General features: G+C 45.2%; 1 protein-coding gene and 1 non-coding gene across 2 annotated transcripts; one reads left to right on the top strand and one right to left on the bottom strand.

Annotated features, from left to right (window-relative positions):
• The first annotated feature begins 677 nt into the window (after window positions 1–677).
• On the top strand, window positions 678–4,511 carry LOC127294261 (uncharacterized). Its single transcript, XR_011742938.1, has 9 exons — window positions 678–1,025; window positions 1,297–1,481; window positions 1,581–1,831; window positions 1,959–2,073; window positions 2,309–2,394; window positions 2,783–2,910; window positions 2,993–3,107; window positions 3,219–3,288; window positions 3,778–4,511. It is a non-coding gene; the product is annotated as an uncharacterized protein (transcript).
• An 8,498-nt stretch (window positions 4,512–13,009) lies between these two features.
• Window positions 13,010–14,200, bottom strand: LOC127347323 (uncharacterized). Its single transcript, XM_051373522.1, has one exon. It carries the CDS (start codon window positions 14,198–14,200, stop codon window positions 13,010–13,012), a length of 1,191 nt encoding a protein of 396 aa, XP_051229482.1.
• Window positions 14,201–15,444: the final 1,244 nt, after the last annotated feature.

Genomic DNA, 15,444 nt, shown 5'->3' with positions numbered 1-15,444 from the left:
TGCTGAACGGCGGCAGGCTTTTACAGCGCGCAGAAGACGATGCGATGAGGACGACGATCGGTGTCCCTCGCTGACAAGTTGGGGCCACCTGACGCGCGGGAAGTTTCCTCGCCGTTTCCCGCGTTTTCGTTTCGTCCGGAGTCCCCGAGCGCTCCCCGGAGGGCCGGGGATGGCGTGGGATCGCCGGATGAATTTAGGCCCAAATCCGGACGAAATCGAGAAACCGGGGCGCGACTTTCGCCATCCGGATGGAAAAAACGTCGTTCGGGGGCCTCGTCGGGGAGACGAGTGGAGATGCTCTAAGCCCCTAGGCTTGTTGACTGATGAAATATTTATTCTTACAAATATTAATTCTAATTATATAAGATCAGTATTCATAGTACTATATAAATAAAAGTATACTTTATAATAATTTTAGTACAATAAATTTCATGTTATGGATGTTGATATTTTCTCGTAAATATTTGGTCAAAATCTGTAAAGATGGAATGAACCTAATAATGAATGGCGGGGCTTCTTTTCTTAAAAGACCAAAAAGTACTTTCACTTTCTTACAATTTTTAGGCCATAAATAGATATTCTGAGTTTGTGTAATTTTGCTGTATCTAAATACTTCTTAATGTAAATACATTTAAATTTAGATGATTTGCGACATTTTTTTTTATGGATGGAGTAGCTCGGATCCGTTGAATCAAGAGCCCCGACTCAGGATGCCGTGCTACGCCATCAATCAGTCACAGCCAGCCATGGCGCCGCCGCCGCAGCACGACCCCCGCCGGCTCTACAAGCGCGCCGCCATCTCTGACCAGCAGCGCCACCGCGACTCCGCCCTCCGAACCCAGTCCGCCCGGCGCGCGCCCGCAGCCTCGCCAACTCCCTACTGTCTCCCCCATCCGCCGACCAATCGACACCCTCCCCCGAGGCAGAGGCCCACGGCGACTAGCCCGCCGTCGCCGACGTAGCCACGGCCAGAAAATGCTGTCCAAGTGGATGGTCGACGCCCCTCCCCACCTCGCCCACGACTGGTATAATCCATCGTCACCTCCTCGTCTTGGTTCAATTCAATTTGGCTCTAGTGTCCTACAAAGACGATCTTTTCAGTTCAACTAGCAACAAACTTAGTGTCTGTCTTCTAATTTGAAATTCAGAACGCATTACGTTAGCCTACTACTGAAAAATAGCACTGGCACTACTATGACATGTCAAGTCATTAGTAACCAGCAAGGATAGACTTTGCTCCAACATTTATTGGATTAATGACTTAGCTCCAACAACTCTTTTTTTTTCTGTATGTAGGCATGTTTCTGCCAGGGCTGACGGCAATTGATGCCTGGCCGTGTCACCGAACGGCATCGATCAGCAGGCTCCGTAATGGGACCATTCTTTATTGGTTCCCTTCGGAGCTTCCCAACTGATCAAAGAGGGTGATCTCTGGCCCAGCAAGATCCTACTGTAAGCGCGACTGAATATTCCACGAGTTAGCCAAGCAAATTGACTTTTCTTTTGAGGTCAATGGCTGCTTGATCATCTACCTACTTGCTTTAAGGCCTGTTTCTAATCTTTGTGTTCTTATCCTGCAGCCTGACGAGGCGTACTACATCGTTGATATGATTTGTTGGTGAGGCTATTTGTTGTATGATTGCACCGCCGAGTTTAGGATTTTCTGGGTGAACTAGAAGCTCACCGAGATTTCTGCTGGTGATCCTCCGTCGGCGTACCATCGGTATAGATTTAGTGCCTTCCCTATGTACGAGTCTACACTCGAGGGTCTTGAAGCAGCGTTCTCAGGAATCACACCTTATGTCAAGGATGGTTTGCTGTTTTACAACAAGTAACGTCTGTTTCTAGAATACCTGTATTAATCTGGTCTTGATACATGCGCTCATGTTTGCTATCTCCGTTTACAGTTTACACCGTTGAATTGACCGATCTAGGTGATTTTTTTTTTCTCTTATCAGGCATGCGCACTATCAATCTGGAATCACGCCCCTGACATTGGTATGGAAAGATGTGGCTTGCAGCCAGTATGTTCTTGATACAGATAGTGAGGGACACGTCCCAATCGAGCAGCATGTAGGTTCCTTTCTTAGTTATGCTTGCCTATACTGTAACCAAATTGATAACTGTCTATTAAATATGAAAAATAGTAATCCCTCCGTTCTATAATTCTTGTTGTGGTTTTAGTTCAAATTTATACTAAAACCATGACAAGAATTATCAAACGGATGGAGTTTTAACTCTTGTGCCTGCTAGGCTTCACTTTATCCCTTAATAGTTTTACTGGTCTTATTTCTTCATGTGTTATCAGGTTGTTCTTGAGCTGCAAGAGAATGGAAAACTAATTGCTTCTGATGACCCTCCAATTGTATTCAGTACAGCGAATTTATACGGAAGGTACTTTTTTTAAACGCGACTTGTATTTCCACAAAATAGAAGTAATTATCACACAGGATCTGTGTCTCAGTGTTCCACTCCTTGTTACCATTCGCTGAAGTTCAGATGAACTTTATTTCTGCATACATACATCATGTACTACATGGTGCTGAAAGTATCATCTTGATGGTTCATTCCAACCATAATAGCTTGTTCATGTCCATTCCCGTTCCTTAATGCTGTTGCTACCAGTTATGCACTTAGTATTTACAAACAGATTTGTAGATGCTGTGTGCTCTTTCTTGATTCTACTTACTTTCCTATACAGTGACCACCAGTTATTTTTGCATCTGAATTTGTTTTAAGCAAAACATACTCTTATATTTTTATGGAGTCAACCTGCGACCAGGGAACCTTCTCCACTTCAGTTTAAGAGATAAAAGCATGAAACTTGTAGATGGGAAGATAGAGACTGGTGAGCTGCAGTTTGCCGGGAAGCTGAACCGCACGTGTACTTTTGCTGATAGCCATTCCAAAGTAAGTGACGGCTTTACCATGCACCGATTCAAATAATATTGTATTCATCACATGTACCTAACCTCTTATTGTGTGAGTGCAGGTTCTGTTCCAGTATGCTGCCAGGCATGCTCCCCTCAGAATCAAGGACCTTGTAGCCTCTGTTCAATCAAACAGCATGGAGGTTGAATCCACAGATGCTGAACTGCAAGATTAAGGTGAGGGAGTGCCGGTTTATATTTGCCACATGGTGAATTCTTGTCCTGATAGGCAGCCCTTCTCTGCGATTTCTCCATGTTATTCACTCTTTTGTACTTGTGTAATGGCAGTCATGCAAGTTTGATTTTGGCGTTTGACTGGACAACATGCTAGGATGAAACTGTTGCAAGGGAGTCCAAGGTCCGTCTCACTCTCTCATTTACGTCCTGTTGAGCTAGACGATTACTTCTTCAAGAACCACTCTGCTTTTTGGAGCAATTTCAGCACTAGGATTTTGATAAAATAGCCGCTTGTTTATGCTAATAGGGAACCTGATGAATAACTAGTCATGATTATACAAGGGTTTGAAAATTTTATTCCAACTCTTGGGCCTTTTTAGAGTGATCATTTTTAACAGTTTCAACGTGGGTACTTTTTTCTTAAGTCACTCGATACAGTATGATCACTTTTGGAGAAATTCCAGTACAAGGTCTTTTTTAATAAAGTATCCACATGTTTATGCTTTTAAGCTTTAGGAAACCTGATGAATAAGAATTCATGATTATACAAGGGCTTGAAACAATTATACCAAACTCTGTGTCTTTAATTTTGTCAGTTGTTAACTGCTCTAGCGTACAATATAAAAGTGTTTCCTTGTGGAAATGACACATTCTTCTGGGCATATGACAGGGGTATGCCAGCCATGGCATTCAGATGGAGAGCTGTGCAAACGATGTGATGGTCCAAAAGATGTGGTCTCAAAGACAAGCGTGTTTCCAAACCTTATAGAGCAGCTCGAGACCTTTTTTTCGAGGACACCACAGGAGCTCCACATATCAATATATTAAGATAAAGAGAATGTAATTTACAAGATTTTTGCCAGCGCCATGAAGGCCTATGTCCCACTGATGACTCCACAGACGGAGCATCAGGGCTCAGTCCACTCTACGTACCCTATTACAATTATGGTACAGTATATATAATAACTGTTGCAATTCCACGAAGATCCGCTGTTTTCCACTCCTTTAGGTTGTTCTTCAATGTCTCCGCCACCTCCTCTGTGGTAGATGTAGAGCTCTTGTCCTTGAAGATGTGCTTGTTCGTCTTGCGCCAAATTGCTCGGAAGATGCATAGGGCTGTGCGCCTGTGCCGTTGAAGTCTGCTCACATTCTTGAAGGAATTAGCGGCTGAATGCGTTGCCACCAGGGGCGGATCGAGTCCGTGGCTGTTGGAAACGTGCTGCTGCTGTCTCTGGTCTCTACTGTGGTTGAGGTGGTGAACATCCCTTGTGCCTCTAGCGACACAACCTCAAATCTGTGAAACCAAAATGTATGATGAGTGTGAAAGACGAGCTTTGGCATGTAATTCTTGTATAAAATGGATATGCGATGCAACTCGTCTTTGTGAAGTGATGTTTGTTTTTTTGTCCCGGAGTTTGAAATGTATGAAATGGCCGAAACATCCCAAGTTTAACCACTAGATGCAACTCATAAAACTATTTGCTGAATGTGAATGGTACCTTGGAGTCTTGTACAGGCAACAAGAAGGGCTGCCCTGTCGCAGGTCAGCTCTGTGGACATTTGTTCTTCTTGTAAGATCCTCTGTTTTCGACACCTTTAGGTCATGTTCTTCAACGTCTCCACCACCTCCTCTGTGGTAGAGCTCTTGTCCTTGAAGATGTGCTTGTTGGTATCGAGCCAAATTGCTCGGAAGCTTGCTCTGGTTCTTGAAGGAATTAGCGGCTGGAGTGCACCTCCATCTCCACGGATCATCCCCGTCTCCAAGGATTGCCGCGCAGAGGCTAATGAACTGAAGGATGGCCCGTAAGGAGAGGCGGCCTCTGATGTCTCATCCCCCTGCTACTGTTCTGGATAGTCTTGGAAGATAGCTTGACGAACGCAAGGATTGCTGGAGCCTACATTCCTACCTTGGATCCATGGATCGTGCCAGAGCAACGTGTTGCTGCTGCCTCCGATAGACCTGCGTAACCAAAATGTATGATGAGTGTGTGAAAGAAGAGCCGTACATTTGTTGTGTAAAATGGATATACGATGCAACTCATATTTGTGAAATGATGTTTGTTTGTTTGTCCCGGAGTTTGAAATATATGAAATAGCCGAAACATCCCGATTTTAACTACTAGATGCAACTCATAAAACTATTTGCTGTATGTGAATGGTACCTTTGGGTCTTGTACAGGCAACAAGAAGGGCTGCCCTGTCGCAGGTCAGCTCTGTTGCTCGCTGCTATCGGAACATTTGTTCTGCTAGAACGTGGTTACCATCTGAATTTGAGAGATATGCTGATTTCGAGGAGTGATTCCCGTCCGGAGTAGGGGTAGTGATGGTTGCCGCCCAGAGGCTAATGAACTGAAGGATGGCCCATTGGGAGAGGTGGCCTCTGATGTCTCGTCCAACTGCTGCTACGGTTCTGGACAGTCTTTGGATTGCCGGAGCCAACATCCCTAGGAGTACCTTGGATCCATGGATCGCGTCAGAACAACGTGCTGCTGTCGTCTCCGATCTCTACTGTTGTTCAGGCGGTGAACATCGGTTGCGTCTCCGACGACACCACATCGAGACCTGCGAAACCAAAATATATGATGAATGTGTGAAAGACGAGCTTTGGCATGTACAGTTCTTGTGTAAAATGGATATAGCGATGCAACTCATATTTGTGAAGTGATGTTTGTTTATCCCGAGTTTGAAATGGATGCAACTCATACCTGCATTGCGGCTGAAGCTTCCTGGTAGACACCGGTGATGAAGAGTATCTGGAACAGGCTGTCGTCTACGCCATGCGTCTGCCAAATCTCGCCGGGACTCCCTCTTAGGTATCTTCTCAGATTCTGGCATGCTTCTCTAGCTTTCTTCCACATCGATCTGTCTGCTGTTCTTGGTCGGCACTCGACTGGAGGAGTCGATCTTGATCATGTCTTCCCAGATTTCGGCATGCTTCAGTCTTCTGCCCCTTCGATTCCCTTGCTCTTCTTGGTCGGAGGAGTCGATCTTGATCATATCTTCACGCCGATCGATTTCCTTGTTCTTCTTGGCCGGAAAGAGGAGTCGATCTGCTTGATCATGTCTTCACGCGGATCGGTACCGCGGGTGCACGACACCGCGACGGTCGTCCTCAAGCTTGGCGCGAACCGCGGGCGGCACTAGTTGGAGGTCCGTCCAGAGGTTGGAGCACCGATACGCCTCATGGCACAAGGCATCGGCCACCGCGTTCCCTTCTCGGTACACATGCTGCACCACGACGTCTCGGAAGTAGCTGAGCAGCTGGACGATCTGATTGTACATGGCCCACGGGATCCGTGTGTGCGGCGAATCGCCGCGAAGCAGCCGCACCAGAGTCAGGTCGTCGCCCTCCACGACCAGCCGGTCGCATCCGTTCTGCAGCGCAAGATGGAGGCCGTGGATGAGCGCCCTGGCCTCGACCTCGCCCACGCCTGCGTGCGGCGTCCTCTCGCCGAATGCCAGCACCGTGCGGCCGTAGCTGTCCCGGATAACTCCTCCAATGCTGGCGCGTCCCGAGCCGTCATGGTGCACCGAGCCGTCGAAGTTCAGTTTGTGCCACCCTGGAGCAGGGCGTGTCCACTGAACGTGAGCGACGACGACACGGCGGGGAGCCACGTACGGCGGCGGCGTGTTCGCATGGCAGCCGTGACGAAACGTCGGCGGCAGCGTCACGGAAACTGTGGGGTGCGGATTTTCTAGCGGAGCCGGTAACTACCGGTCACCATCTGCCCATGCGTTCCTTGCTCGTGATGCGTGCTGGCCGAAGCGGTATTATGAACTTTTATTGGGTATTGCCTCCAGAGAAGCTGCGCCACGGATACAATACGTATCTACTGGTGGCCATTATGGCTAATTTCGCTCCTGCTTTCTCTCTGGGACTGGATCAAGATCCAGAAAATTAGCAGCGGCGCGGCTTGGCAGTTGGCGAGCAGGGACGGCGTCCTCCACACCGACTTCGTCGACACGGACCCCCCAGAGGCGCACCGGCGGCACCAACCGCGAGGAAGGCGGAGCTGGACCTCCAGCGAGACGACGAGACGGCAGCCGGAACTGCAGGGGTTCGTGCTGGTGCGGAGAAGACAGAGACGAGGTTGCGGCCGGAACGGCAGTGCCGTACATGAGCACAATGTCCGTCTCAAGCTCTGAATCCACCGTCTCCTCCTGTTTCGGCGCCGGTGCACCTCATCGTCGCCCCGGCCTCCTCGACAAGACCAACCGGAGGATGACGAAGCGGCGGCCCCATGCTCATTTGCAGGATAGGTTTGGGATTCATTTCTCGACCTAGAGATTATTTTGTTTGAATACAGAACTGGAGAGTGATTTTGGTTGCGCTTGTTTTTGGTGGTTCAATCTGAATTTTACTCTCCAATCTAGTGTCAAATCTTCTACAGTACTACATCCAATCCCCTATTTGGTTCAGCTTTAGATTCAATCATCGTGTGATACTATTTGGTAATGCTCAAATTCAGAAATTCTTGTCAAAATCCAACAGAAAAAAATCCCAGATTGAGAAATTATTTTGGTGGAGGTTATTCCATGATATAATACCTGCATCTCTTATAGAAAATTGATTTCTGAATGGTAACTGGGTAGAATTTGATATGGCTTAATTTTCAGTAAATATACTAAATATGTGCCATATTTCTTTCATACCAAGATGTTACTGAAGATGGAACCCATATTTACACCAAATATGACCATTGCAGGTAGATTTGAGTTGCTCACAATATTTTGAAGAAAATTTATGAAAATATAAAACAAAATAAAACTATTGAAAAAAGATAATATAACTGGAATATGTGTGAATCATATTTGTGTGTACAAAATGAAATCTGGATTATGTGTGACCAAAAACGAACTGAATTTCTATATATTTTTCAAGAGATTGTACAAAGCATGATTTCAAAATTTCTATATAATTGATTTCTGAAATGTAATTAGATAATTCTTGGCATGATTCAAATTTCAGTAAATATACATAATATGTGCCATATTTCTTTGATACCAAGATATTACTGAACCCATACTTAGAAAAATATATTGATCATTTTATTTGAGTTGCTCACAAAAATTTCGAGATATTTTAAGCGGACTGAACTATTTTGAAAAAGAAACTGGAATGTGTGTGAATCATATTCGTGTGAAGAAAGAAAAATAACTAGAATATTTGCGAAAAGGAGCTGAACTTCTACATTTTTAAAAAAAGGTTATATGAAGCATGATTTCCAATTAATATAGGAAAAAACTGGGGTAAATTTCACTCATAACTAGGACTAGCTAGCTGTGCTGGTGTAATAACTGGAGAGAGAGCCCATGAAAAGCACCCGGTGAGTTTGCACTACCAGCGGACACAACTACGTGGGTGGGGTTCATGGAATAGCAGTAAATGAAGATACACAATTAACAGAACGAATACCAGCACTGGGGTACAGCAGTTTGCACGAATCACGATATATCTTGTGGTAGATTTTGGTCCGGTAGTTACCGGCTCCGTTAGAATTGTCTTTCCGGGAAACTGTGTCCATCTCCGGACAAGAGCAGGAAGGAGGGAGAGAGCAGGAAGGAGGGAGAGAGGCTTAGGTTTAGAGGTGGTTGGTGTTCAGATTTAGATCGGTGATTAGGGATTGACGCATATATGGAAGGAGGGCCTTATTACTACATACTAATGCTGCAACATACTTAGTCACGAATTGCTAGGCCAATCAGCTTTAGAATAACGCGCGGGGATGTTGTCGATGAGAGACATGGCGGTTCTGGGGCCAGCTCGTCTCGCTCAAGTATCTTCCATGCACCAGTCCTGGAACATGATGCGGAGGAGTGGCGATGCCAACGTCCTCCTTGAGCTCCTTCTCCACGGAGTCGGGCACCATCTACCGCAGTTTCGGACATCAGCGTCCTCCTTGACTCATCGGGGAACATCAGCACGGCAACTAGCTAGACCTATCACCCCCACCATTGCTGCCCTGCGCCACCCGGTTGATCCTAACCTAAACCTTAGCTTTCTCTATGGCCGGCCTACTATGTCCTTTGGTTCCAAAATAAGAGTCGCAACTTTTTCAAGAAACAGACGTATCTACACTAAAATGTGTCTTGCGTCTTGAACTCTTGATACAACCATATCTATAGACAAAGATGCGACACTCATTATGGAACGGAGGTAGTACATACCACTCTGAGTGAGAGTGTGTATCCCCCACGTCCAGGGGTGGTGTTATTCGTAGGCAGAGTATCATGCTTTTTTCCAACTAGGCTAGCCCATTTCTATTACTTTACATAACATAAATAACAAGTTCTTACCAGCAAAATGAACAGAGAAGATCAATTTGCACAATGGAAACAACAAGTTCTTACAATCAAAATGGATTGAGAAGAAAGGGACAAGGAACATGGATTGAGAAGAAAGGGACAAGGAACGGTCAGCCCCGGCCCTATGTATTTTGGTGCCCTTGGGCGACGTAAAAAAAAGGTGCCCTTTCAAAACGATATGTAGTATAACTAGATATATATAAACTCTCAGTTTGTTCGCATATTACAGTAAAAATAATTATAAAATAGCAGCAAAATATAAAATGTATTTTGTACTAGTTTCATTACTTCAAATAAAGATCAAATTACCATGAGTACTTTGACAATTATGCTTCAATGCTTCTCAAAAAGATTCTCCGCGCATTCCTCGATGCAAAATCATTGACAATTTTTTAGTAGCTTCAGTTTAGAGAAACTTCTTTCAGCTGAGGCTATAGTCACAGGTATAGTCAAGAGGATGCGATATGCAACTGACACATTTGGATAGCAATCAGCAGTTGTAACGAACTGAAGAATCTCAAGCGCTGACAAATCATCTGGCAATGTTACTTGGAGAACCTTTAACTCGGAAACAAAATCATCAAGATCAACATCACACGCCTTATTATGAGTAAAAGTTTGTGCAAAAGTAGTGCAATTATTTTGCAGATTACTATCATCCAAGGACTTCAGATTTTTTGAGTTGAATAAGAAACCAAACACCTTTGCAAATGCATTCAACTGCTCAAACCGATCCTCCAGTGAAGCAATTGCAGCATCAACAACTACAAGAAAGTAATTAACTCTGAAGGATTCAATAGCTGATAGTTGTAGTTCTTCCTCATCATCATTGATTTCATCAAAATGCCTCTTCCTTTTACTTTGACGTTTTGTACGAAATATTGGTTCTATGCCCATACCTGATGCAATGGCTTTCGCACTCTCAATACTCTTAACGAACCCATTATCTCTGAACGTTTTGAAGAATGAAATTACCCCTTCAATGTGTTTGATAGTAGCATCAATGCACACAATTTTTTCCTGTAACTTTTTGCTCACCATGTTTACAATAAATAAAATATCATGCCAAATAACCATGCCAACTAAAGTTTCAAATTTCTGAAGTGCACTGACCAAACCTTGAGCATCACTTACTGCAGCCGCATCATCAGTAGAAACCTTAGCCAATTCCTTCAAAGCTGATATTATCTGCGGAGTTTGGCACTTTATAGGTTGCAAACTCTTTATTCGACTCTCCCAACGAGTATTAGATAAAGGTTTGACAGTTAGTTTGGGAACATTATCAAGCAAAATCTTCCACCTCTTAGTAGAGCGTGCAAACAATACATATATACGCTGGATAATACCGAAGAATGAAATAGCTTGCTCGCAAGATTTTGCACAAACTTTTACTCATAATTAGGCGTGTGATGTTGATCTTGATGATTTTTTTTTCTGAGTTAAAGGTTCTCCAAGTAACATTGCTAGATGATTTGTCAGCGCTTGAGATTCTTCAGTTCGTTACAACTGCTGATTGCTATCCAAATGTGTCAGTTGCATATCGCATCCTCTTGACTATACCTGTGACTGTAGCCTCAGCTGAAAAAAATTTCTCTAAACTGAAGCTACTAAAAAATTGTTTGAGGTCAACTATGTTACAAGATAGATTGAATAGCTTGGCTACATGTTGTATTGAGAAGGATATCTTGGAAAACATTGATCTTGAAACAATTGTCAATGATTTTGCATCGAGAAATGCGCGGAGAAGCTTTTTGAGAAGCATAATTGTCGAAGTACTCATGGTAATTTGGTCTTTATTTAAGGTAATGAAACTAGTACAAAATACATTTTATATTTTCCTGCTATTTTATAATTATTTTTACTGTAATATGCGAACAAACTGAGAGTTTTTATATATCGAGTTATACTACATATCGTTTTGAAAGGGCCCTTTTTTTTACGTCGCCCAAGGGCACCAAAATACATAGGGCCGAGGCTGCGTAGATTCCTAGTCAAAATACCAGACAAGTCATGCATGCAAATATTTTAGTGTTGAAGAGTCATTCACAAAGTTTCATACAATGCATGTACGACTTTGCTTGGCTTTCTACTCATTTGAGCATGATTCATGCAAGATTTATCACGAACAAAACAAGACAACACCCGAAACTCAACTTCGACACATAATCTTATGGATCGGAAAGAGTAGTAGCATGTTCCTAGAACTGTTTAATTTCATTCACCGGTTAACAAAATGCTTCTGAAGTAGTTCAGCGAACATAGAAATACATAAGATGTTATAGATACTTGAAAATAAGATGTTATAGATACTTGAAACTCAGGATCCCATTTCTGATGGTATAGCTACTGCTAGGTTTTTTTCTATTTTAATCTATGCCTCGACACGTGCTTCCATTTCTTTAGGAAAACATGTGGTTGCCTTTGTTGTAGGCTTCGTTTACCGTCTTGCTGAATTTGGCTTGTAACAAAATTTAAAATATCGGAGAATAGAGAAGATTGGTTACATTCAGGCTCATTCACAAGAACACAGTTGCAAGAGATTAACCTCACACGGTATAGCTCAGAAACGAGATTGTGAAAGTAACACCTCATTGCATAGTTCAGAAAGCTAAAACCAACATCCGATCAAAATGCTTTTATCAGCCCAAGACAGGAGGATATAAACAAGATTGCTGATATAAACAACATCCGATCAAAATGTACAGTGCAGTACTAGTAAACATGGCTTGCATAAATGAGTTGGAGGAAATCAACTCCACCGCGAAAATTAGTAGTAGCGTACATAGTACAGGAGAAAAGAGTATATTTACGAACAAACATTCCTTTCTTCTGCGCTTAGTGGCACTAGTTCAATCAAAGGGTTTCATGAGATCATTGATGCTGGCAGGGATGCAACGAAAAGGGCAATTGTGAACTTTTGTGTCGAGGTGTGTTTGGCTGTTTGATCTACATCTGGCACTAGAGATCTGTACAACCACCCCTGCTAAATATGCTTTCGAACAGCAATACAGAATGTGGAACGATAACTGAACAATTTCGTCCGTATTGCAATGCCAAGCAGAGGGTTGTCAGCTCTGAACCCAAAATCACTTCAGCGGCTAGGAGAATTGAGGACACATGTTTGAACAATATCGTCCTAGAGTCATTGCAAGACCATGAATTTGGTGCTACTTAGTACATTTAAGGTCATGTAACTAACAAAACCAAATACGCCACAATGCTGTATATATGGTTTTGATCTTGGTATTGAGCACAGATTTCTCAAAAAAAGAAAAGGCTAATTTTCACTTAGTATTAACTTCTTGACAAAAAACAACAGGGGCTCTGGTAATGAATTTGAGCAAGAAAAACTAGATGAACAATAGCAAAGTACTCCTACATGTAGGCATTTTCTTCTCCTCCGAAACATTACATACACTGAGCACTAGTGTTAATATTCCTGAATATTCCTCCACAAAGCATCCCACCCAGCTCTAGTAGCATGGTAATATGAACTCAAATTGTTGAGAATTTTCATGGGAATTGAACAGGGAAAGCTCGATCTATACCAGCTGAAGAAACAGAGAGCTCTATATATACCAGATCGAATTGGGCGCTTAGTCGTCATAGTGTTGCATCTTGTCCCGTAGATCCCTCTTCAGGGCCTTGCTCTTGCGGTCCTTCCTGAGCTGCTTCTCCTCATGGGCCGGCAGCGGCAGGTCCTCTCTGTGGGCGCCGCGGCCGGCAGCCCTGGTGAGCCCCAAGGAGTCCCGGAAGAGTGGCAGGTTGAGGCGGACGTGATGGTCGAAGCCCTGGGCGATGTAGTGCTTGAGGAATTTGAGCTGGACCTGCTTCCCCCAGTTGGAGACCTTGATGACGCAGCCAGCATGGAGAATCGATTCCTCCGGGCGCTGCTTCTTCTTGGTGAGCAAGCCCTCGCGCTGCTGCTCGTTCTTCTTGAGGAAGTCGTCGATCTGGCGGAACAGGACGGTCTCCCAGTCGTGCGCCTTCTTCGTGCGCGCGGGGTTCACCCCGAAGGCGAGCTCGGCGACCCTGCTCTCGAGCGCCGGCCTCTCGTCGGGTTCAGGCTCCGGTAGCTTGTAGTTGCGGTAGTGGTAGTACTGCCAGGGGATGTTGGGTTGACGAGGCAGGATGTCGAGCTCGATGCACACGGCCAGCGCGTGGCCCCCCGCCATCCGGAGGTCGGCGTCGCTGGCCCTGAGGAGGTTGGCGATGAGGACGAACGGGGTCATGTCGTCCTCGATGAAGAGCGCGGCGGGGAGGGTCACGGTCCACGCGGACACGGCGGCGGCCAGGACCTCCGGGATGGCGGCGGCCGCGGGCTGCTGGATCACCTCCCATGTGGCCTTGAGGGTCCGCTTGGCCTCCCAGGACAGTTTGGCGCAGGCGAGGGTGGTGGCGGCGAGGCAGTCGATCGCGGCGACGGCTCTCGCCGCGTCCGAGGGCGAGGAGGGGAGCATCCCCGCGAGGCGGTCGAGGTCGAAGAGCCTGTCGAGGAGGAGCGTCTGCTCGGCCTTGGGCCCGACGGTGAGCGCGTAGAGGCCGATGGCGCGGTAGGCGTCCTTGCGCTCCTTGGCGGGCCCGCTGTGGAGGAAGTAGAAGCAGCGGTCCACGGCCCGCTCGTAGCGGTGGTCGTCGGCGCACGCGAAGCCCTCGAGCGCCTCGATGAGATCCTTGAGGCCTTCCTCCCGAGCGACGCGCTTGTTCTGATGGAGCATCCCGACGCAGCCCTGGATCGAGAACGCGCGCGCGGAGAGCTCGCCGGAGTTGGAATCGCCGCGCGCCATGGAGGCCGGCCCGGGTGCGGAGAGGACCAGATGGCTTTGGTGTTGTGGAATGTGGGTGGGGTGGGGAACGGATGACGGCGAGGTACTTATAGCGGCCGGAGGAGGAGGAGGAGATCGGGAGTCGAGTCGGCGGCCGGTGGACGAGGGAGGTTTCGTGCCGGGAACGAAACCAAGCTGCTGCACGTTTTGCTTGGGGACGCAAGTAGTAACTGGTTTTGGTTTGGTTTGTCCATTTCTCCGAAATTGTAACTCGTTTGTGAAAACAAAATACAAAAAAAAAATGTAGATTTTGCAAGGTGATGCGGAGTACTAATATTAGTTGTCATAAAATTATTTTTATAACAATTAATATAGTTTTTACGGTTTTTGCACTTGCAAAATTAATGGTCAAAGGTGCCTATTGGAGACCATGCATTTAGAATAGTGGTGGTTTGACATGCACTTCACACTGGTAAAATTTTATGGCCTCATACTTTCCATATTGGTACAATGTACTCTAAATGGCACAAAGAATGAGACGCCCTACATACTACCACTGCAAATGCACTTACAATTGTAATAGGGTTCTTGGTTGGATAAACCCGATTCATGTGGCCGATCATATGTACACAAGCACATTCACATTTTCTGTAAAATTGTTATCATCAATCATTGTATAACTGAATGTCATTACCAATAGTCACATGAATTTAGATAGATAAATGGGGCTCACGTTGAGATTTTAAGTTCAGATGGTCCTTCACGACTAATCGGACTCATGTGTTCCGATTTATTTAGACATAAGACCATAGCATGGCGTTAAATAAATGATGTGAATGGGGAAAGATACAAAGTGTTAAACCAGCTTACAAATACCTCCACATACAAACAAAAGATCAAGGCAAAGTCTTGTACAAAGAAACCAATGAAAGTATAGCTACATACATGCATGGTCAAAATCAACAAGAAACGGAAGCAAACAACACTTGAAGAGGTGAAGACGCAGGCGGAGGTTGAACACATTCTTACCAACATGGTTGTGCCGACCATTCCAATCTAGTCACCATATGGACCCCTATCCCTAGTCAACAAGAGGCACTGGTGTCGGTGGGCTAGATCTCATCCTAGAACATGAGCTGACACGCCAACTCACGGTGCACCCAGGCGAGATGGGAAGAACCAAATAATCAAACTCCGCCTCTGTGAAACATCGTCAATGCAACCATGCTATCATTGTAAGATAGACAAACCATGAATTCCAGATG

This window comes from Lolium perenne, chromosome 4 (assembly GCF_019359855.2).
Source record: "Lolium perenne isolate Kyuss_39 chromosome 4, Kyuss_2.0, whole genome shotgun sequence".
Classification (NCBI taxonomy): Eukaryota; Viridiplantae; Streptophyta; class Magnoliopsida; order Poales; family Poaceae; genus Lolium; species Lolium perenne.
Note: the sequence above shows the minus strand (reverse complement) of the source record. Positions and strands in the feature narration are given on the sequence as shown.

Excerpts from the sequence above, each read along its gene's own strand:
- LOC127347323 (XM_051373522.1), bottom strand. The coding sequence starts at position 14,200 with ATGGCGCGCGGCGATTCCAACTCCGGCGAGCTCTCCGCGCGCGCGTTC.